The following is a 23,718-nucleotide window of genomic DNA, read 5'->3' on the forward strand; positions in this document are numbered from 1 at the left end:
ATAGACCCCGGAGTAATGTGCCATAAACTGGCAGTGTACCCCGGATCATGGCCAGTATAACAGAAGCGCATGAAGCTCAGTCCAGAAAGATCACAAGTCATGGAAGAGCAGGTAAGATGAGCGGATAATTTATACGCTTTTTGGCATTGTTTTTAGGTAGTTTTTAGTAGGATATAGTTACTTTTAGGGATGTTTTCATTAGTTTTTATGCTAAATTCACATTTCTGGACTTTACTATGAGTTTGTGTGTTTTTTTGTGATTTCAGGTAATTTCTGGCTGAAATTGAGGGACCTGAGCAAAACTCTGATAGAAGGCTGACAAAGGATTGCTGATGCTGTTGGATTTTGACCTCCCTGCACTCGAAATAGATTTTCTGGAGCTACAGAACTCCAAATGGTGCGCTATCAACGGAGTTTGAAAGTAGACATCTAGAGCTTTCCAACAATATATAATAGTTTTTACTTTATTCGAGATTAGATGACGCAAACTGGCGCTCAACGCCAGTTTCATGCTGCATTCTGGAGTCAAACGCCAAAAACACGTCACGAACCAGAGTTGAACGCCAAAAACATGTTACAACTTGGTGTTCAACTCCAAAAGAAGCCTCTGCACGTGTAAAGCACAAGCTCAGCCCGAGCACACACCAAGTGGGCCCCGGAAGTGGATTTATGCATCAATTACTTACTTTTGTAAACCCTAGTAGCTAGTCTAGTATAAATAGGACATTTTACTATTGTATTAGACATCTTTGGTCTCAGTTTTAATCTATTATTCATCTTAGGAGACAATTGATCACGTTCATGGGGGCTGGCCATTCGGCCATGCCTGGACCATCACTTATGTATTTTCAACGGTGGAGTTTCTACACACCATAGATTAAGGGTGTGGAGCTCTACTGTACCTCGAGTTTTAATGCAATTACTATTATTTTCTATTCAATTCAGTTTATTCTTGTTCTAAGATATTCGTTGCACTTCACCATGATGAATGTGATGATCTGTGACATTCATCATCATTCTCACTTATGAACGCGTGACTGACAACCACTTCTATTCTACCTTAGACCGAACGCATATCTCTTAGATTCCTTAATCAGAATCTTCGTGGTATAAGCTAGAATTGGTGGTGACATTCATGAGAATCTGGAAAGTCTAAACCTTGTCTGTGGTATTCCGAGTAGGATTCAGGGATTGAATGACTATGACGAGCTTCAAACTCGTGATTGTTGGGCGTAATGACAAACGCAAAAGAATCAATGGATTCTATTCCGGCATGATCGAGAACCGACAGATGATTAGCCGTGCTGTGACAGAGAATTTGGACCTTTTTCAATGAGAGGATGGGATGTAGCCATTGACAACGGTGATGCCCTACATGCAGCTTGCCATGGAAAGGAATAAGAAGGATTGGATGAATGTAGTAGGAAAGCAGAGATTCAGAAGGAGCACAGCATCTTCATACGCCTATCTGAAATTTCCGTCAATGATTTACATAAGTATTTCTATCTTTATTTTCTGTTTATTTATTATTATTATTCGAAAAATCCATAACCATATATTCTCCGCCTAACTGAGAATTTCAAGATGACCATAGCTTGCTTCATACCAACAATCTCCGTGGGATCGTCCCTTACTTACGTAAGGTTTATTACTTGGACGACCCAGTGCACCTGCTGGTTAGTTGTGCAAAGTTGTGAAGAAAGTGCTGAGTTATAAACGCGCATACTAAGTTGAATACCATTATTAGAGATCACAATTTCGTGCACCAAGGTACATGCCTTACTAGTGGCAGGGTTCATAAGGGAAGTCAAATACCCACTATGTCTAGCCAATGTCGTATTGGTCAAAAAGCCAAATAGAAAGTGGCGGATGTGTGTCGACTACACCGACCTCAACAAAGCCTGCCCAAAAGACCCTTACCCCCTCCCGAATATTGACACCCTAGTCGACGCCTCGTCGGGATACAAGTACCTTTCCTTCCTGGATGCCTACTCGATATACAACCAGATCCCGATGCATCAACCTGACCAAGAGAAGACCTTATTCCTAACCCTAAAAGAAAACTACTACTACGTAGTCATGCTGTTCGGGCTCAAGAACGCGGGGGCTACATATCAGAGGTTGATGAACAAAGTATTCGCCAACCATATTGGGAAGCTGATAGAAGTCTACGTAGACGACATGCTGGTAAAAACACAAAAAGAAGAAACGCTATTACCCGACCTCATTGAAGTATTTAGCACCATAAGAAAGCATGGGATGAGACTAAATCCAATAAAGTGTACTTTCACGGTGGAAGCTAACAAATTCCTAGGGTTCATGCTCACCCAGAGAGGAATTGAGGCAAACCCAAACAAATGCCAGGCTATACTCAACATGGAAAGCCCGACCAGTGTTAAGGAGGTACCGCAGCTAAACAGAACGCTAGCAGCCTTATCTAGGTTCCTAGCCGGATCGGCCACACGATCTTTCCCTTTCTATGCAACCCTAAGGAAAGGAAAGAAGTTCGAATGGACCCAAGTATATGAACAAGCCTTCCAAGACTTCAAAACATTTCTAGGGCAACCACCTATCCTAACCCGACCTCGACAAGGAGAAGAACTGATCCTATACCTCATTGTGAGAAGTCGGGCGATAGCCTCAGCCCTAGTCAGAGAAGACGAGAATGGACAATAACCCATCTACTTTATCAGTAAGGCTTTACAAGGGGCCAAACTAAACTATCAAAAAATAAAAAAGGCCTATGCCCTCATACTTACTTCCCGATGACTTTGACCATACATTCAAACCTATACCATTAGAATACAGACCAACCAACCCATAAAAAGTATCCTACAAAAAACCGACTTAGTTGGAAAAATCCTACAATGGGCAGTCTAGTTGTCCGAATTCAACCTTAAGTACGAAGCTCAGATAGCCATCAAGTCTCAGTACCTGGCCGACTTCGTCGCAGAGTACACCGACACCCCAAGAACCCCCATTGACTGGAACCTCTACGTTGACGGCTCATCAAACAAAGCCAGAATTGGAGCGGGCGTTATCCTAGAAAGTGATCAGGGAACCCAACTCGAACTCTCCTTAAGGTTCAAGTTACCTGCCTCAAATAACCAAGCCGAGTATGAAGCCCAACTGGCTGGTTTGAAGCTGGTTAGGGAAGTTGGAGCCCAAAAGCTTACCATCTTCAGCGATTTACAAATAGTCACCTCACAAATAGAAGGAAGATACCAGGCAAAGGATCCCACTATGAAAAAATATCTAGACAAGACCAGAGAACAGCTCGAAAATTTCATGGGATATGAGATTTGACATATACCTTGGGAACAAAATGCCCGAGCTAATGCACTTTGGAAACTAGCCAGCACCAAACCAGGGGGCAACAATAGAAGCCTCATCCGAGAAACACTACAAATCCTGTCAACCTCGGAAGAAGAAAAGGTCCTAAACATATCGGACCAGGACCAGGGGTGGATGACTCCCAAAATCAACTACCTCAAGTCTGAAACATTCCTCACAGATAAAAAAGAGGCAAAAAAGCTCGTACAAGAAGCACATTATTACACCATAGTGCGCGGAATCCTATACAGAAGAGGGATCTCAACACCCATCCTAAAATGCGTCCCAACCTCCGCCATAAAAGAAGTCATAGAAGAAGTCTACAGTGGCATGTGTGGCAACCACCTCGGGGCGCGAGCTCTTTCCAAAAAGGTACTCCAAGCTGGTTTTTACTGGCCGACCTTGCAAAAGGAAGCAACAAAGTTCATCAAGACATGCCTCCCATGCCAGAAGCACGCTAACTTTCATATCACCAAACCCAAAGAGCTCATCTACGTCACTTCACCCTGGCTGTTTGCAAAGTAGGGGCTCGACCTCCTCGGACCATTCCCCTAGGGATCAGGGAAAGTCAAGTTCCTCATTGTAGGAATAGACTACTTCACAAAGTGGATTGAGACAGAGCTGTTGGCCGCCGCCACTGCCCAAAAAAGTCAGAAGTTCCTATAGAAAAACATCATCACAAGGTTTGGGGTCCCATGCTCCATCACCAGGGACAATGGTACTCAGTTCACCGACACGGGCTTTAGGAACCTGGTAGCTGGTATGAAAATCAAGCACCAATTCACCTCAGTAGAACACCCACAAGCTAACGGACAGGCAAAAGCCGCCAACAAAGTAATATTGGCCGGGTTAAAACGTAGATTGTAGGACACAAAGGGAGTCTAGGTTGAAGAGCTCCCGCAAGTCCTATGGGCATACCGGACAATGCCACACTCTACCACCGGGGAATCACCCTTCCGACTGGCTTACGAAATGGAGGCAATGATTCCCATAGAAGTAGAGGAAAGATCCCCTAGAGTGATCTTCTATACTGAGGATACCAACTCCAAAGCACAAAAGGAAGAGCTCGACCTACTTTCAGAAGTCTGAGAAAGAGCTCGGATTAGAGAGGAAGCGTTAAAGCATCGAATGGCTTCAAGGAATAACCAAAAGGTAATCCAACGGAGCTTCGATTTCAGCGACTTAATTCTAATCCGAAATAATATCGGAGCAGGTCGGTCAGGAGAAAGGAAGCTAGCAGCTAACTGGAAAGGGCCATACAAAGTCACAAAAGTACTAGAAAAATGGTACTATAGGGTGGCCGACCTCCAAGGGCGGGAGCTTCCGAGGTCATGGCACGCCTGTAACCTAAGAAGGTACTACAGCTAGAATAAAGGTCTCAGGCCAAGGCGCACTCTTTTTCCCTTAGAAGAAAAAGAGGAATCCACGTTAACGAGAAACATGAACTCCAATAACGTTTCTCCTCAACGTTAGTGGTAAAAGTGAACACCACTAATGTTGGGAAACTAGGCAATGCCCCACGTTAAAAGTCACGTTAACTTAGTTAACGTGAACTCTAATGTGGAGGAGGATCAACAACGCCAACGTTAGTGACACTCACTTTTGTCACTAACGTTGGATCATTAGCATTGCCTACGTTAACTCTCACGTTAAGATTGTTAACGTGAAAGTTAACGTGGAGTTGAACTCAAAGAACCAACATTAGTGACACTCACTTTTGTCACTAACGTTGGGAGATGGCTTCATTACTATGTTAAGAGCCACGTTAACTTAGTTAACTTAGTTAACGTGGGTTCTAACGTAGAGACTTAAGGTAATTGGAGCGTTAGTGACAAAGGTGAGTGTCACTAATGCTCTCGAAGGTGATAGATACCCACGTTAAGAGCTACGTTAGCCAAGCTAACGTGAGATCTAACGTAGGGGCAAGAGGCAAGCAACGTTAATGCGAAAAGTGATTCCCATTAACGTTTGCAAAAAGGGGCACAAGCCAATGTTAATGGGAAAGGTGAGTCCCATTAATGTTGGCCAAGGATTGAGTAAGAAACGTTAGAAGTCACGTTAAGATTTCTAATGTTAGAATTAACGTGGGTATATAAGGGTGGAACGTTAGTGGAAAAAGTGAATGCCACTAACGTTCTCGCACTCAAAATATTACCCAACGTTAATCTCACTAAATGCCCAAGCCTAATTCTTATTTCTCTGCAAGATGGGCCCACTAAAGATGAGAATTGCTTCAACTCAAGGTCCAGAGCCCACATCCAAGACTTGAAGAACTCACTAGAAGATCATGAGGAGTAGTATAAATAGAAGTAGTTTTGAACTAGAGAGAAGCTTAGCACTTTTGGGAACTACTCTCTGCATATTTACTTTTCTGTACTTCTAGCATGGATTCTTCTTTTCTGCCATTTTTCATTCCTAGAGCTATGAACAACTAAACCCCTTTCATTGGGTTAGGAAGCTCTGTTGTAATTTGATGGAGCAATTATAGTTTTCATTCTTCTTCTTCTTTCTTTTCTCTTGATCTTACTAGAAAGCTTTCAATCTTAATTCAATTGGTTAGTTGTCTTGGAAAAGAAACTCTCCATAATTGGATCTCTTTTGAGCCTTGGAAAAGGGATGAGGAGATCATGCTAGAAATGCTTTCTCATGTTGGACCATATTGGGGTTTGGATGGATATTGTGACATTTAATCCTCCCAACACTTTGATTTGGAAATACATGTGGTATAATCAGTGACCACACTTTCATCTCTTCCCATGAGCAATTAAATCAAGGAATTGGGCAATTGTTCAAGCTTAGAGAGAGTAGATTGCCAAGGAATTGGGATCCAATCACTTAAGATTGCCAAGGAGATTAATGAATGCATTGATTGAGGAAGAGATGAGAATGAACTTGATACAGAGAATTGATGCATGGAAACTTGTCTCTCAACAAATTTCTCTTCGACAAGTATACCGAATTGTCGTCAAGTAAAACTCACAATAGAGTGAGGTCGAATCCCACAGAGATTAACGGATTAAGCAAACAATGATTAATTGATTATCCTAGTTAGACAATCATATTGGAGTGATAAGTAACAAGAAAATGTAAATGGCATAAAAGTAAAGAAAAGCTATAAAGTGCAGAAGAGTAAAATGGCAAAAAAAGTAAATGTAAGAACTAAAAATAAAATGAACATTGGGATCAATAGATGTTGCAATTCTCTGGATCAAGTTCATTCTCATCTCTTCCTCAATCAATGCATTCATTGATCTCCTTGGCAATCTTAAGTGATTGCATTCCAATTCCTTGGTAACCCAATCTCTCAAATCTTGATCAATAGCCAATTCCTTGGTCAATTGCTCATGAGAAGAGATGAAGTATGGTCATTGATTATACCACATGCATTTCCCAAATCAAGTATTGGGGGGATTATAGTCACATATCCATCCCAACCCAACTTGGTCCAGCATGAGAAAGTATTTCTAGCATGATCTCTTCATTCCTCTTCCAAGGTTCCGAAGAGATCCAATTATGGAGAGTTTCTTTTCCAAGACAACTAACCAATTGAATTAAGATTGAAAGATTTCTAGTAAGATCAAGAGAAAAGAAAGAAGAAGAAGAATGAAAACTATAATTGATCCATTGAATCACAATAGAGCTCTCTAACCCAATAAAAAGAGTTAGTTTATCATTGGTCTACCAAAATAGAAAAGAAAGAAAGTGCAGAAAAGTAAAGATGAAGATTAAAAATAAAATTGAAACTTCAAAATTCATAAATGAAAAGTACAAACAAGAATTAAACTACTACTAAGAAAAAGAAAAGAAAAGAAAAGGAGGAAGAGTGGTTGAGGGGAGGGGTCCAAAGACCCACTCCCCTTGGAGTGTGCCAATTCACAAAAGTTCGAATTGGTCTTCACTCTCTCCCCCTTCCTTCAATTCTCCCGTATCTAGAATGACTTGAATGTAAAAACTAAGGCCTTTTTATAGGCTCTCCTAAATTACAAAATGAAATTAAAAGAAAATTACACTTAAATGAAAATTCCTATTCTAGATGCTTCTTGTGGCCTTGATTGGTTGACAATTGTGGGCTTGCTTGCTTGAGCTTTGAAGTGGACTTGAGAGAGAAGTGAGTTAAGTTGAGGTCCAGGTGCTAAAGTTAGTACTAAAGTTAGCCACACTAACGCTACAAGTGTGGCGTTAGTGCTAAAGTTATTGTGGCTAACGTTACACTTGCTGCCCAGTTGGTGTTTTTGGGGCTTACAAGATGCCTCTTATTTGTACTCCAATTTCATGCCCACTATAGAGTATTATATATCGTTGGAAAGCTCTGAATATCAGCTTTCTAACGCAACTGGAATCACTTCAATGGGACCTCTGTAGCTCAAGTTATGCTCCTTTGAAGTGGACATGGTCGCTGGCATAGTCGCTAGCGTTAATGGAAAACTTGAGTGCCAATAACGCTAGCAACCAGGGCTTCATTATTGCCAGTTTCTGAAGCACAAAATTAGTGTCCACCCCATACTATTATATATTGTTGGAAAGCCCTGGATGTTTACATTCCAATGCCTTTGGAAGCGCATCATTTGGAGCTCTACAACTCGAGTTACATTTCTTGGAATGTGAAGAGGTCAGCTGGCCTTACTACAGGTTGATACCATGTTCATCATTGCACTTTCGGGGCAGGTTTTCTCCCTGAAATTTAGTGTCAACCATGTAGTGCCATATATGCTTGGAAAGCTCTAGAATCCTATTTTTCAATGCCACTAGAATCACCTCATTTGGAGCTTTGTGGCTCAAGTTATGCGTGTTTGAAGAAGGCATGGTCAGGCTGCCAGGTGGGACTTTTGCCCACGTTAACTACCACGTTAACTAAGTTAACGTGGGAGTTAACGTGGCTCATAGTGGCTTGTGTGGGCTCATTCCAACGTTAGTGACAATGTTTGGTATCACTAATGTTGTCGACCACCTTGTTTCTTCACGTTAACTTCCACGTTAACTAGGTTAACGTGGGAGTTAACGTGGCTTATTGTGACTTGGCCAACGTTAGTGATAAAGTTGAATGTCACTAACATTGGCTTCCCCTTTACTTCTTAACGTTAGAGGCCACGTTAACTAAGTTAACGTGGCAACTAACGTGGCCACTTATGAGCTTGGTCCAACGTTATTGATAATGTTAAGTGACACTAACGTTGGCTCTATTTCCTTTCTTCAAAGTTAATGCCACTTCCTTCCTTCCACGTTAGTGTAACTAACGTAGCCACTAACATGGCTCTTCTCTTCTTCTTTTGGCCTGAAATCAATCAAACAAAGTGCATCAAAGTCTTGCTCTTAATCATGGGATCATGCATCATCCAATTTATCATATAATTCATGCAAAATTCTCATGAAATCATGTAAAGTGCACAATGTATGCTTGAATCAAAATGTAAGTGAATATCTACCCAAAACTCGCTTATTTCCTAAGAAAATGCATAAAACTACCTTAAAAACAGTAAAGAAAAGGTCAGTGAAACTGGCCAAAATGCCCTGGCATCAAGAATGCAACATCTCCTAAACCCAATGATCTCCTCATTTCTGATCTTACCCATTCTATTTACTTTCTGCCATTTAATTTCCTGCTCATTATCTTAACTCCCCATTTAAGATTCTGCACTTTAATTTCTGTTATTTACTTTCTAGTCATTTAAATTCCTACATCTCAATCTCAATTCTGTTTAGCTTAACTAGCATATTCTTCTAATTAAAGTTGCTTGACCAATCAACCCCTGTGGGATTCGACCTCACTCTATTATGAGTTTTACTTGACGACAATTTGGTATACTTGCCGAAGGGAAATTTGTTGAGAGACAAGTTTTCATGCATCAATGCCCGAAGTGCTTAGCTAAAGGGTACAAGTCCTAAAAAAGGACGCTACCTAAAAATTTGTCCAAATAAACTAAAAAGAGAAGGTTCCACATGAGAACACTACCTAAAATGTTATTGGAAATCGACTAAAAAGCCCAGATGAAAAAGCCGTGAGGATGACATCGCCAAAGTAGAAGGTTGTCAACACAGCCAAAACAAGGCACGGTCCAAAAGACAAAGGTAGAAGATTCATGGAGCGAACACTACCTCAGAAGATGTCGGACCAAAGAGCTCCGAACATCTAAATCCCAAAAGCATAAGAACCCACAAAGGGAAGATTAAATGTAGGCACTTCACCAAAATCAAATACCCACAGTCAGACACAAAGAGATTTTTGAAACATTAAAGACCCAAAGGCTACCCCACGGCAACGCAAGGGTAAAAAGGTGTCTTGATTGAAGCAAAAAGTTGCTAAGAAGCAACTATAAAGTGTCAGGAAATCATCTAAACAAAATTACAGAACCAAGAGTTCAAAAGGTCCATAAATCGGACCATGTCAAATACATAATAGAAAAGAAAATACGGGAGAAGATCACAAGGGGTCTAGCTTCGCCCTACTCGCTGCATCCTGAGAGCTAAGAGGATAACAGAGATTGGGACAACACCGACCATACCATTGGGCCCATTCAATATCTCCAAATCAGGTTCTGCCTCGGGCTAGGATGACTCGGTAGGAGGGGTTGTAGATGCCTTAGCCATTGACACCGAAGGAGGAGCCTCATCATCATCATTAGGAGCAGGCATAATTTTACCATCCTCCACAACATTGTCCATGCTGAATAAGGAGAGGTCGACATCGTGAGCGAGAACTCAGATCTGGGCCTTTAAATTTTTAAACAGCGCAGTCATGCCATTCACCACATGGCCCTAAAGCTCAGCATAGTCATCATAAGCAGACTGAAGCCTCTCCTTTGTCTTCAACAGCTCGCCATAGGTCTGAATATAGCTCTCCTTATCCTTCTTGGCCATATCCTCGGCCAAATTAGCAGCCGCCTCCACAGCAGTAGCCCGGGCTTTCTCTCTCTCTACAGCAAGCTCCATCCCAACACTCTTGGCTTCCAACTCAAGCTTTAAACTCTCCACCCTATCATAATTGGCCTTAGCCTCCTCAAGAAATGCCATGGTAGCACGAACAAGAGACTCCTTGATGACTGATACGTAAAAATGAGATTTCACGTAATTTACTACCGGCAAGTATACCGGGTCGCATCAAATAATAAAACTCACAAGAGTGAGGTCGATCACACGAGGATTAAAGGATTAAGCAATCAATAGTTAATTGATTATTCTAGTTAGATGGTTCATATTGGAGTGATAATCAAGCAAGAAATGTAAATAATATGAAATTAAATAAAAGCATTAAAGTGAAAGGAAAGTAAACGACAAGAAATTAAAGTGCTGAAAATTAAAGTGTAAAAATGTAAATTGCAAGGAATGGAAAGTACAAGAAAGTAAAGTGCAAGAAAGTAAATGACTAGAAAGTAAAACGAAGTGAAGCTTTTCTACAAACACTTGGAAGGCATAAACGTGCAAAAGTAAATAAAGCCATAAATGTGCATAAGTAGATGACAAGAATTTAAAGAGAATAATTAAATGACAAGAATTAAAGACAAGTAAATAACAAGAATTAAGAATGAAATAATTCAAGAGATATTGCATTATCAAGATGAACAATTCTCATCTCCATTTCAATCATGCAATCATTGATCTCTTGGCAAATTATAAGTAATCAAACCCCAATCTCTTGGTGATTTGATTTTTCTTAACTTGATCAATTGCCAATCTCTTGATCTAAATGCTCAAGAGAAGAAATGAAGAATGGTCTCTAATTTAGAGCCACACAACCCTCAAGATTTCAACTTAAAGTGATTAAATCTCACATATCAATCTAAGAATTATCAATCAAGAGAGTTGTGAGAGAAGAGCCTCAAACTAAATTATATGACTCATTTCTCAAGTTCATCATAGAATTCAAATAGATCTAATCCCTTTCTCAATAGTAATTAGATCTTTGAAGCACAAAGACTCTCTCTAAAGAAACAATGAAAGAAGAATTGAAGATGAAGACTGAAACTAAATCAACCCATTAAATTATAATAGAGCTCTCTTCCCCAAATGTTGGAAATTAGAAACTCAGCAAAATATTTACAAAAGTGTGTATGAAAGAAAATGGAATAAGAGAAGAGAATGAGAGTGAAAGGGGAGTGGAGTCACCTCCACCCCTCCATAGTGTGTGTAGAATGATGAATCTAAGATCCGATTTATATGCTACCTAAATTACAAATTCAAATGAAATTACAATCAAATGCAAATTTCCTAATTACATCTAGATTATTCTTGTGGCCTTGATTGATTGTTAATTGTGGCTTGATTTAGGCTTGTGAACTTTTAATTCTCTTTATAGAAGCTTGAAACATTGAAGAATAAATGAAGGAATTGGAGTATTTGGAAGTGGCCCAATGTGGGGTGTCATTGAAGTGGCATTTTGAGCTTTTGATGGTTTGGGAAACCTTACTCGCTTTATGATTGGTCTGTTGTGTCCCAAAAATGAATGCCCACTATAGACTATTATATATCATTGGAAAGCCCTGGATCTCATCTTTCTAATGCCACTAAAAGCATGTCATTTGGATTTTCTCTAGCCCAAGTTATGATCTTTTGAAGGTGAAGAGGTCAGTCTGGCGAAGTGTAGGGATTTGTTTTATGCTGAAATTGTGAAGCTAAACGAATAGCAATTTGTATCCCCAAATCCAGTGTCCACTATAAAGTATTATATATGGTTGGAAAGCTCAGAAAGTCTACTTTCTAATGACACTGAGATCACCTCATTTGAAGATTTTTAGCTCGAGTTATTCTTGTTGGAGTGTGAAGAGGTCAGGGTTGCAATTCCTCTTTGCTTCTCTTTGAGTTTGTTTCCAACTATTTTGCCACCTTGGTAGTGTGCTTCCTCTATTAGTACTTTTATTGCTTCTTTTTCTATCTTTATCTACAAATTTCATTAACTCAAGCAATCAAAGCAATATTCAATTTAATCACCAAAATACTCCCATAATTAAGCATTATGAATTGATTTTTATATGAAAAAGCATAGAAAAACATAACATGACGCGTTGTCATCAATGAACCGAGACAAGGCAGGACTAAGATTAGCCATCTGGATACTATTGCTTGAGATAAAGTCAAGATGGTGAAGGATTGACACGTCATCGGTTGGAACCTTGCCATAAGGAACGATAAGCTCTGAAGCGAAAGCCACCCCATCAAAGTCTTTATCATCCAAATCATAAGTCCCGGCAGTCCACGGCTTCTTGGGAGGAGGGCCAGATGAAGTCGGAGAGGAGGCAGTACCAGAAGTCGTCAACGGTGGATCCGTAGAAACCGTCCAAACTCAAGGGTTCGGGATAACCTTCCTCGAACCCTGAAGATTGGACTCCAGCTTTTTCGGAAGAACCTGGCTAGAACCCTTCCCCGACGTCATGCTCTGAATGTTTTGAGCGGCCACTATTTTCTTTGTCTTTGGTGGGCGAAATTGTGAACTATACTTTTTCACAACTCTCATAATCCCCGGTAATGGCTCCAAGAACTTGGTGGCTCAATACCATGGCATTACACAACTTCGCACAACTAACCAGCAAGTGCACTGGGTCGTCCAAGTAATAAACCTTACGCGAGTAAGGGTCGATCCCACGGAGATTGTTAGTATTGAAGCAAGCTATGGTCATCTTGTAAATCTTAGTCAGGCAAACTCAAATGGATATAGTGATGAACGAAAATAACACAAAGGTAAAGATAGAGATACTTATGTAATTCATTGGTAGGAACTTCAGATAAGCGTATGAAGATGCCTTCCCTTCCGTCTCTCTGCTTTCCTACAGTCTTCATCCAATTCTTCTTACTCCTTTCCATGGCAAGCTCGTGTAGGGTCTCACTGTTGTCAGCAGCTACCTCCCATCCTCGCAGTGAAAGCTAATGCACACACTCTGTCACAGTGCTGCCAATCACCGGTGTGGTTCCCTCCCCTACTGGAATAGAATCCAGTGATTCTTTTGCGTCTGTCACTAACGCCCAGTAAGTTACAGGTTTGAAGCACGTCACAGTCATTCAGTCATTGAATCCTACTCAGAATACCACAGACAAGGTTAGACCTTCCGGATTCTCTTGAATGCAGCCATCAATTCTTGCCTATACCACGAAGATTCTGACTTCACGGAATGGCTGGCTCGTTTGTCAGGCGAGCACTCGGTTGTCAGGCGATCAACCATGCATCGTGCAATCAGGAATCCAAGAGATATTCACCAAGCCTCAAATGCTTGTAGAACAAGAGTGGTTGTCAGTCACTTTGTTCATGGGTGAGAATGGTGATGGGCGTCAATCATCACCTCCATCAAGTTGAAGAACAAGTGATATCTTGGAATAAGAACAAGCGGAATTGAATGGAAGAACAATAGTAATTGCATTAATACTCGAGGTACAGCAGAGCTCCACACCTTAATCTATGGTGTGTAGAAACTCCACCGTTGAAAATACATAAGCATAAGGTCTAGGCATGGCCGAATGGCCAGCCTCCCAATGATCTAAGAACACAAATGTCCAAAGATGATCTAGAGATCTAAAGTGATCAAAAGATATAAAGATCCAAAGACTTCTAATACAATAGTCAAAGGTCCTACTTATAGAAAACTAGTAACCTAAGGTGTACAGAAATGAGTAAATGACATAAAAATCCACTTCCGGGCCCACTTGGTGTGTGCTTGGGCTGAGCAATGAAGCAAATTTCGTGCAGAGACTCCTCTTGGAGTTAAACGCCAGCTTTAGTGCCAGTTTGGGCGTTTAACTCCCATTTGGGTGCCAGTTCCAGCGTTTAACGCTGGGATTTCCTGAGGTGACTTTGAACGCCGGTTTGGGCCATCAAATCTTGGGCAAAGTATGGACTATCATATATTGCTGGAAAGCCCAGGATGTCTACTTTCCAAAGCCGTTGAGAGCGCGCCAATTGGGCTTCTGTAGCTCCAGAAAATCCACTTCGAGTGCAGGGAGGTCAGAATCCAACAGCATCTGCAGTCCTTTTCAGTCTCTGAATCAGATTTTTGCTCAGGTCCCTCAATTTCAGCCAGAAAATACCTGAAATCACAGAAAAACACACAAACTCATAGTAAAGTCCAGAAAAGTGAATTTTAACTAAAAACTAATAAAAATATACTAAAAACTAACTAAATCCTACTGAAAACATACTAAAAACAATGCCAAAAAGTATACAAATTATCCGCTCATCACAACACCAAACTTAAATTGTTGCTTGTCCCCAAGCAACTGAAAATCAAATAGGATAAAAAGAAGAGAATATACTATAGACTCCAAATTATCAATGAAACTAAGCTCCAAATTAGATGAGCGGGACTAGTAGCTTTTTGCCTCCGAACAGTTTTGGCATCTCACTCTATCCTTTGAAATTCAGAATGATTGGCTTCTTTAGGAACTCAGAATCCAGATAGTGTTATTGATTCTCCTAGTTAAGTATGATGATTCTTGAACATAGCTACTTTATGAGTCTTGGCCGTGGCCCAAAGCACTCTGTCTTCCAGTATTACCACCGGATACATACATGCCACAGACACATAATTGGGTGAACCTTTTCAGATTGTGACTCAGCTTTGCTAAAGTCCCCAATTGGAGGTGTCCAGGGTTCTTAAGCACACTCTTATTGCCTTGGATCACAACTTTATTTCTTTCTTTTTCTTTTTCTCCCCTTTTTTTTCGTTTTTCTCCTTCTCTCTTTTTTTTTTTTTATATTCACTGCCTTTTCTTGCTTCAAGAATCATTTTTATGATTTTTCAGATCCTCAGTAACATGTCTCCTTTTTCATCATTCTTTCAAGAGCCAACAATTTTAACATTCATGAACCACAAATTCAAAAGACATATGCACTGTTCAAGCATACATTCAGAAAACAAAAAGTATTGTCACCACATCAAACTAATTAAGCTAGTTTTAAAGATGAATTTGAAATCCTGTACTTCTTGTTCTTTTGTGATAAAAACAGTTTTCATTTAAGAAAGGTGATGGATTCATATTCATAGCTTTAAGGCATAGACACTAAGACTCTAATGATCAAAAGACACAAACATGGATAAACATAAGCATAAAAATTCGAAAAACAAGAAAATAAAGAACAAGGAGATTAAAGAACGGGTCCACCTCAGTGATGGCGGCTTGTTCTTCCTCTTGAAGGTCTTATGGAGTGCTTGAGCTCCTCAATGTCTCTTCCTTGTCTTTGTTGCTCCTCTCTCATGATTCTTTGATCTTCTCTAATTTCATGGAGGGAGATGGAATGTTCTTGGTGCTCCACCCTTAGTTGTCCCATGTTGGAACTTAATTCTCCTAGGGAGGTATTCAGTTGCTCCCAATAGTCTTGTGGAGGAAAGTGCATCCCTTGAGATGCCATAAATGGTTATGGAAAAACAAAAAGCAATGCTTTTACCACACCAAACTTAAAAGGTTTGCTCGTCCTCGAGCAAAAGAAAGAAGAATAGAGTAGAAGAAGAAGAAGATGGAGGAGATGGAGGAGGTTGTGTGGTTTTACGAAGGATGGATGTGAGTGGTGAAGAGAAAGATGGGATTTGATAGGTGAGGGGTTTGTGGGGATCCTGTGGGGTCCACAGATCCTTAGGTGTCAAGGAAAAGTCATCCCTGCACCAAATGTTGCTCAAAATCACGTTTTGAGCCATTTCTGGCGTTAAACGCCGGGCTGGTGCCCCTTTCTGGCGTTTAACGCCAGGTTCTTGCCCTTTCCTGGCGTTTAACGCCAGTCTGGTGCCCCTTTCTGGCGTTAAACGCCCAGAATGGTGCCAGACTGGGCGTTAAACGCCCAACTGCTAGGCTTACTGGCGTTTGAACGCCAGCAGCATCTTCCTCCAGGGTGTGCTGTTTTTCTTCCTGTTTTTCATTCTGTTTTTGCTTTTTTTCATTATTTTTGTGACTTCTTATGATCATCAACCTACAAAAAAGATAAAATAACAAAAGAAAATAATTAATTATAAAACATTGGGTTGCCTCCCAACAAGCGCTTCTTTAGTGTCACTAGCTTGACAGAGGACTCTCATAGAGCCTCAGAAATGCTCAGAACCGTGTTGGAACCTCCCAACACCAAACTTAGAGTTTGAATGTGGGGGTTCAACACCAAACTTAGAGTTTGGTTGTGGCCTCCCAACACCAAACTTAGAGTTTGATTGTGGGGGCTCTGTTTGGCTCTGTTTTGAGAGAAGCCCTTCATGCTTCCTCTCCATGATGACAGAGGTATATCCTTGGGCCTTAAACACCAAGGATTCTTCATTCACTTGAATGATCAACTCTCCTCTATCAACATCAATCACAGCCTTTGCTGTGGCTAGGAAGGGTCTGCCAAGGATGATGGATTCATCCATGCATTTCCCAGTCTCTAGGACTATGAAATCAGTAGGGATGTAATGGTCTTCAACTTTAACAAGAACATCCTCTACAAGTCCATAGGCTTGTTTTCTTGAGTTGTCTGCCATCTCTAGTGAGATTTTTGCAGCTTGCACCTCTAAAATTCCTAACTTCTCCATTACAGAGAAGGGCATGAGGTTTACACTTGACCCTAAGTCACACAAGGCCTTTTTGAAGGTCATGGTGCCTATGGTACAAGGTATAGAAAACTTCCCAGGATCTTGCCTCTTTTGAGGTAGTTTCTGCCTAGACAAGTCATTCAGTTCTTTGGTGAGCAAAGGGGATTCATCCTCCCAAGTCTCATTTCCAAATAACTTGTCATTTAGCTTCATGATTGCTCCAAGGTATTTAGCAACTTGCTCTTTAGTGACATACTCATCCTCTTCAGAGGAAGAATACTCATCAGAGCTCATGAATGGCAGAAGTAAGTCCAATGGAATCTCTATGGTCTCATCTTGAGCCTCAGATTCCCAAGGTTCCTCATTGGGGAACTCATTGGAGGTCAGTGGATGCCCAGTGAGGCCTTCCTCAGTGGCGTTCACTGCCTCTTCTTCCTCCCAGAATTTGGCCATATTGATGGCCTTGCACTCTCCTTTTGGATTTTCTTCTGTGTTGCTTGGAAGAGTACTTGGAGGGAGTTCAGTAATCTTCTTGCTCAGCTGACCCACTTGTCCTTCCAGATTTCTGATGGAGGACCTAGTTTCAGTCATGAAACTTTGAGTGGTTTTGATCAGATCAGAGACCATAGTTGCTAAGTCAGAGGTATTCTGCTTGGAACTCTCTGTCTGTTGCTGAGAAGATGATGGAAAAGGCTTGCTATTGCTAAACCTGTTTCTTCCACCATTATTGTTATTGAAACCTTGTTGGGGTCTCTGTTGATCCTTCCATGAAAGATTTGGATGATTCCTCCATGAAGGATTGTAGGCGTTTCCATAGGGTTCTCCCATGTAATTCACCTCTTCTATTGAAGGGTTCTCAGGATCATAAGCTTCTTCCTCAGATGAAGCTTCCTTAGTACTGCTTGGTGCATTTTGCATCCCAGACAGACTTTGAGAAATCATATTGACTTGTTGAGTCAATATTTTATTCTGAGCCAATATGGCATTCAGAGTGTCAATCTCAAGAACTCCTTTCATCTGACTAGTCCCATTGTTCACAGGATTTCTTTCAGAAGTGTACATGAATTGGTTATTTGCAACCATTTCAATCAGTTCTTGAGCTTCAGTAGGCGTCTTCTTCAGATGAAGAGATCCTCCAGAAGAGCTATCCAAGGACATCTTGGACAGTTCAGAGAGACCATCATAGAAAATACCTATGATGCTCCGTTCAGAAAGCATATCAGTGGGACACTTTCTGATCAATTGTTTGTATCTTTCCCAAGCTTCATAGAGGGATTCTCCTTCCTTCTGTCTGAAGGTTTGGACTTCCACTCTAAGCTTACTCAATTTTTGAGGTGGAAAGAACTTTGCCAAGAAGGCATTGACTAGCTTTTCCCAAGAGTCCAGGCTTTCTTTAGGTTGAGAATCCAACCATGTTCTAGCTCTGTCTCTTACAGCAAAAGGGAATAGCATCAGTCTGTAGACCTCAGGGTCAACCCCATTAGTCTTGACTGTGTCACAGATTTGCAAGAACTCAGCTAAAAACTGATGAGGATCTTCCAGTGGAAGTCCATGGAACTTGCAATTCTGTTGCATTAGAGAAACTAATTGAGGCTTAAGCTCAAAGTTGTTTGCTCCAATGGCAGGGATAGAGATGCTTCTCCCATAGAAATCGGGAGTAGGTGCAGTAAAGTCACCAAGCATCTTCCTTGCATTGTTGGCATTGTTGTTGTTTTCGGCTGCCATGAGTTCTTCTTCCTTGAAGAGTTCGTTCGGGTGCTCTAAAGAGAGTTGTGCTTTGGCTTCTCTTAGCTTTCTCTTCAAGGTCCTTTCAGGTTCAGGATCAGCCTCAACAAGAATGCCTTTGTCTTTGCTCCTGCTCATAAGAAAGAGAAGGAAACAAGAAAATGTGGAATCCTCTATGTCACAGTATAGAGATTCCTTGAAGTGTCAGAGGAAAAGAAGAGTAGAAGACAGAAGTGGAAAATTCGAACTTATCAAAGAAGATGGAGTTCGAATTTTGCATTAAGGGATAGTGTTAGTCCATAAATTGAAGGATGTGAGAAGGAGGGAAGTGATTTTCGAAAATTAAGTGGGAAATTTGAAAACATTTTTGAAAAACATCACTTAATTTTCGAAAATGAAAATGGAAAAGAAATCAAGTGATTTTTGAAAAAGATTTTGAAATTAGAAATCAAAAAGATTTGATTGAAAGCTTATTTTGAAAAAAAATATGATTAAAAAGATATGATTTGAAAACAATTTTAAAAAGATTTGATTTGAAAACAATTTGAAAAGATATGATTTTAAAAATTAATGACTTGCCTAACAAGAAAATATATGAATCAAACATAAAACCTTCCTCAACAGAAAAGGCAAAAAATGTTCAATCAAATCATTAATTGTTAATAAGTATTTTTGAAAAAGGAAAGGAGTTAATTTTGAAAAAGATTTGATTGAAAATTGATTTGAAAAAGATTTGATTTTGAAAAGATTTTGAAAACTTAGAAAAAATCTGATTTGAAAACAAAATCTTCCTCCCCTAGCCATCCTGGCGTTAAACGCCCAGAATGGTATACATTCTGGCGTTTAACGCCCAAAATGCTACCCTTTTGGGCGTTAAACGCCCAACCAGGTACCCTGGCTGGCGTTTAAACGCCAGTCTGTCCTTCTTCACTGGGCGTTTTGAACGCCCAGCTTTTTCTGTGCAATTCCTCTGCTGTATGTTCTGAATCTTCAATTCTCTGTATTATTGACTTGAAAAGACACAAATTAAAAATATTTTTGGATTTTTAATAATAAGGACAAACCAAAATGCAACAAGAATCAAATGACAATGCATGCAAGACACCAAACTTAGCAGTTTGTATACTACTGACACTAACAAAACGAAAATGCATATGAGACACACAAAACACTCAAGTCAATAGAATTCAAAGATCAGAACAAGGAAATCATCAAGAACAACTTGAAGATCAATGAGGACATATGCATGAATGCAATAAGAACAGAAACATGCAATTGACACTAAACTTAAGATGAGACTCTAGACTCAAAAAAGAAATATTTTTAGATTTTATGATTTTATAATTTTTTTTTTCGAAAATTATGTAGAAAAAGAAAATAAAGGTATCAAAATTCTTAATGAGAATTCCAGGAATCATGCAATGTTAGTCTAAAGCTTTAGTCTAAAGAAATTAGACATGGCCGGCCAAGCTTCAGCAGGACATTGCATTCAAGAGCTAAATTGATGAAGATCAATCAGCTTTGGTGATGATAAGAACATCACCTTGAAACACTAGAATTCATTCTTAAGAGTTCTGAAAAAAAATACCTAATCTAAGCAACAAGATGAACCGTCAGTTGTCCAGCCTAAACAATCCCGGGCAATAACACCAAAAACTTGATGTTGTTGCCGGATCTTGGCACTGATGTTACCAAAAGCTTGCTCAAAACTTGAACAATCCCCGGCAACGGCGCCAAAAACTTGGTGGGCGAAATTGTGAACTATACTTTTTCACAACTCTCATAATCCCCGGTAATGGCTCCAAGAACTTGGTGGCTCAATACCATGGCATTACACAACTTCGCACAACTAACCAGCAAGTGCACTGGGTCGTCCAAGTAATAAACCTTACGCGAGTAAGGGTCGATCCCACGGAGATTGTTAGTATTGAAGCAAGCTATGGTCATCTTGTAAATCTTAGTCAGGCAAACTCAAATGGATATAGTGATGAACGAAAATAACACAAAGGTAAAGATAGAGATACTTATGTAATTCATTGGTAGGAACTTCAGATAAGCGTATGAAGATGCCTTCCCTTCCGTCTCTCTGCTTTCCTACAGTCTTCATCCAATTCTTCTTACTCCTTTCCATGGCAAGCTCGTGTAGGGTCTCACTGTTGTCAGCAGCTACCTCCCATCCTCGCAGTGAAAGCTAATGCACACACTCTGTCACAGTGCTGCCAATCACCGGTGTGGTTCCCTCCCCTACTGGAATAGAATCCAGTGATTCTTTTGCGTCTGTCACTAACGCCCAGTAAGTTACTGGTTTGAAGCACGTCACAGTCATTCAGTCATTGAATCCTACTCAGAATACCACAGACAAGGTTAGACCTTCCGGATTCTCTTGAATGCAGCCATCAATTCTTGCCTATACCACGAAGATTCTGACTTCACGGAATGGCTGGCTCGTTTGTCAGGCGAGCACTCGGTTGTCAGGCGATCAACCATGCATCGTGCAATCAGGAATCCAAGAGATATTCACCAAGCCTCAAATGCTTGTAGAACAAGAGTGGTTGTCAGTCACTTTGTTCATGGGTGAGAATGGTGATGGGCGTCAATCATCACCTCCATCAAGTTGAAGAACAAGTGATATCTTGGAATAAGAACAAGCGGAATTGAATGGAAGAACAATAGTAATTGCATTAATACTCGAGGTACAGCAGAGCTCCACACCTTAATCTATGGTGTGTAGAAACTCCACCGTTGAAAATACATAAGCATAAGGTCTAGGCATGGCCGAATGGCCAGCCTCCCAATGATCTAAGAACACAAATGTCCAAAGATGATCTAGAGATCTAAAGTGATCAAAAGATATAAAGATCCAAAGACTTCTAATACAATAGTCAAAGGTCCTACTTATAGAAAACTAGTAACCTAAGGTGTACAGAAATGAGTAAATGACATAAAAATCCACTTCCGGGCCCACTTGGTGTGTGCTTGGGCTGAGCAATGAAGCAAATTTCGTGCAGAGACTCCTCTTGGAGTTAAACGCCAGCTTTAGTGCCAGTTTGGGCGTTTAACTCCCATTTGGGTGCCAGTTCCAGCGTTTAACGCTGGGATTTCCTGAGGTGACTTTGAACGCCGGTTTGGGCCATCAAATCTTGGGCAAAGTATGGACTATCATATATTGCTGGAAAGCCCAGGATGTCTACTTTCCAAAGCCGTTGAGAGCGCGCCAATTGGGCTTCTGTAGCTCCAGAAAATCCACTTCGAGTGCAGGGAGGTCAGAATCCAACAGCATCTGCAGTCCTTTTCAGTCTCTGAATCAGATTTTTGCTCAGGTCCCTCAATTTCAGCCAGAAAATACCTGAAATCACAGAAAAACACACAAACTCATAGTAAAGTCCAGAAAAGTGAATTTTAACTAAAAACTAATAAAAATATACTAAAAACTAACTAAATCCTACTGAAAACATACTAAAAACAATGCCAAAAAGTATACAAATTATCCGCTCATCACAACACCAAACTTAGGAGGCTCCCTCCAATGCTCCTCTAAAACACCTACAAAGGCCCTCTCTACCTCATCTAGACTCTCCCACGGGTACTTAAGGACTATAGTATCTTTCTGCCACCAAAGGGGAAAGGTCAGCTCATTGTTTTCATCCAGGAAGAAGGGGTGAATGATGAGGGAAAAATGATTCCACACAAACTCATCGGCAAGTATACCGGGTCGCATCAAATAGTAATAACTCACAAGAGTGAGGTCGATCCCACAGGGATTGATGGATTGAACAACTTTAGTACGGTGATGAATTTAGTTAAGCGAATATTTGATGATTTGAGTCAAATTTGATTAACAGAAGTGAAATTGCAAGTAAACTAGAGTGCAAAAAGTAAATTGGCAGAATCTTAAAGTGGTGAAGGAGTAAATTGCAGAAACTTAAATTGCAAGAAATTAAAAGAGCTGAAACTTAAATTGCAAGAAAGGTAAATGGCTGAAACTTAAAGTGCAAGTAATTTAAATTGCTGAATCTAAATTGCCAAGAAACTTAAATTGCATGGAAAATGTAAAGTACAGTAAACTAAAGAACTCTCAGATGACAGAATTCAAATCAGGACTTCAGTACCAAAATAGAAAAGTGAAATTGCAGAAGAATTAAAACAGAATGAAAACTTAGATCAACTTTAAAATCCTAAAAGAAAAATTGACAATTGTAGAAGAATAACGAAACAGAAAGAAATTCAGTTCTCAAATGCTCTCTTAACAAAACAAAAAAGAAGAAATTGCAGAAGAAAGGTAAACAAAAAATAAACTATGATCAGATCTTCAATTCATAAAGCTATCAAAGGAAAAATGAAAGAGAACTCCAAGACGAAGAAATCCAAAGAATTCTTCAATCTAAAGTCAAAAGACCCAAAATAGAAAGTAGCAGAAAAGAGAAAGCAAAGCAGAAAGGAAAATTCAGATCTGATCTCAATTCTAAAATTCTCAAAATAAAAACTAAAAGAGAGCCCCCTAATGAAATCAAATTCCTATCTATTTATACACTTTCCAATTCTGCCTTTTTGTACTTGGAGTGGGCTTTTCGGCCTTTTATGAAGTGGATCGGAATGGCACTTTGTTGCAGCTTCTAGGGAATGTTGCGTTCTCTAAGTGAGCGCAGCGTTCATTTATCCACGCGTGCGCGTACCCTGCGCGTCCGCGTCCTTTTGCATTTTTGCTCGTCGACGCGTACGCGTCACTTACCCGTGCGCGTCACTGTCAGTCTTCAGCTCCCAACACGCTCGCGCTCCTTCCACGCATACGCATCTTCAATAGCATTCTCTTATTGAGCGCTACGTTTGCTTAGTGAGCGCTGCCCACGCGTGCACGTCCTCTGCGTGTGCGCGTGGGTAGTAAAATCTTAATTCCAGGCTTCAGCGCTAGTCACGCATGCGTGTGCTTTGTCCTAGGTGCTCCATCGACGCGTGCGCATCATGCACACATGCGCGTCGATTGCAGACCCTTTTGAAAATGCTGGCTTAGTGAACGTGTCGCTCTCTTTTGAAAACGAGCACCAAACATGTCCACGCGTACGCGTCATGCACGCGTACGCGCGGGTCTTTGAAAATTGCCCCTGTCGCGTAGGCGTTCTGTACGTGTTCGCGTCGCAAGTGAGCGTGGCGTTCTTTTTTTGAACTCAATGTTACTCTAGAGTGCTTCTCCTTT

General features: G+C 40.5%; 1 protein-coding gene and 1 non-coding gene across 2 annotated transcripts; both read left to right on the forward strand.

Annotated features, from left to right (window-relative positions):
* Nucleotides 1-2,079: 2,079 nt before the first annotated feature.
* Nucleotides 2,080-3,306, forward strand: LOC112778166 (uncharacterized). Its single transcript, XM_025822520.1, has 2 exons — nt 2,080-2,187; nt 2,902-3,306. The coding sequence occupies exons 1-2, from the start codon at nt 2,080-2,082 to the stop codon at nt 3,304-3,306; spliced, it is 513 nt and encodes a 170-aa protein (XP_025678305.1).
* A 14,708-nt stretch (nt 3,307-18,014) lies between these two features.
* LOC112793459 (small nucleolar RNA R71) lies at nt 18,015-18,122 on the forward strand. Its single transcript, XR_003198148.1, has one exon. It is a non-coding gene; the product is annotated as a small nucleolar RNA R71 (small nucleolar RNA).
* The last annotated feature ends 5,596 nt before the right edge of the window (nt 18,123-23,718 follow it).

This window comes from Arachis hypogaea, chromosome 3 (assembly GCF_003086295.3).
Source record: "Arachis hypogaea cultivar Tifrunner chromosome 3, arahy.Tifrunner.gnm2.J5K5, whole genome shotgun sequence".
Taxonomy (NCBI): Eukaryota; Viridiplantae; Streptophyta; class Magnoliopsida; order Fabales; family Fabaceae; genus Arachis; species Arachis hypogaea.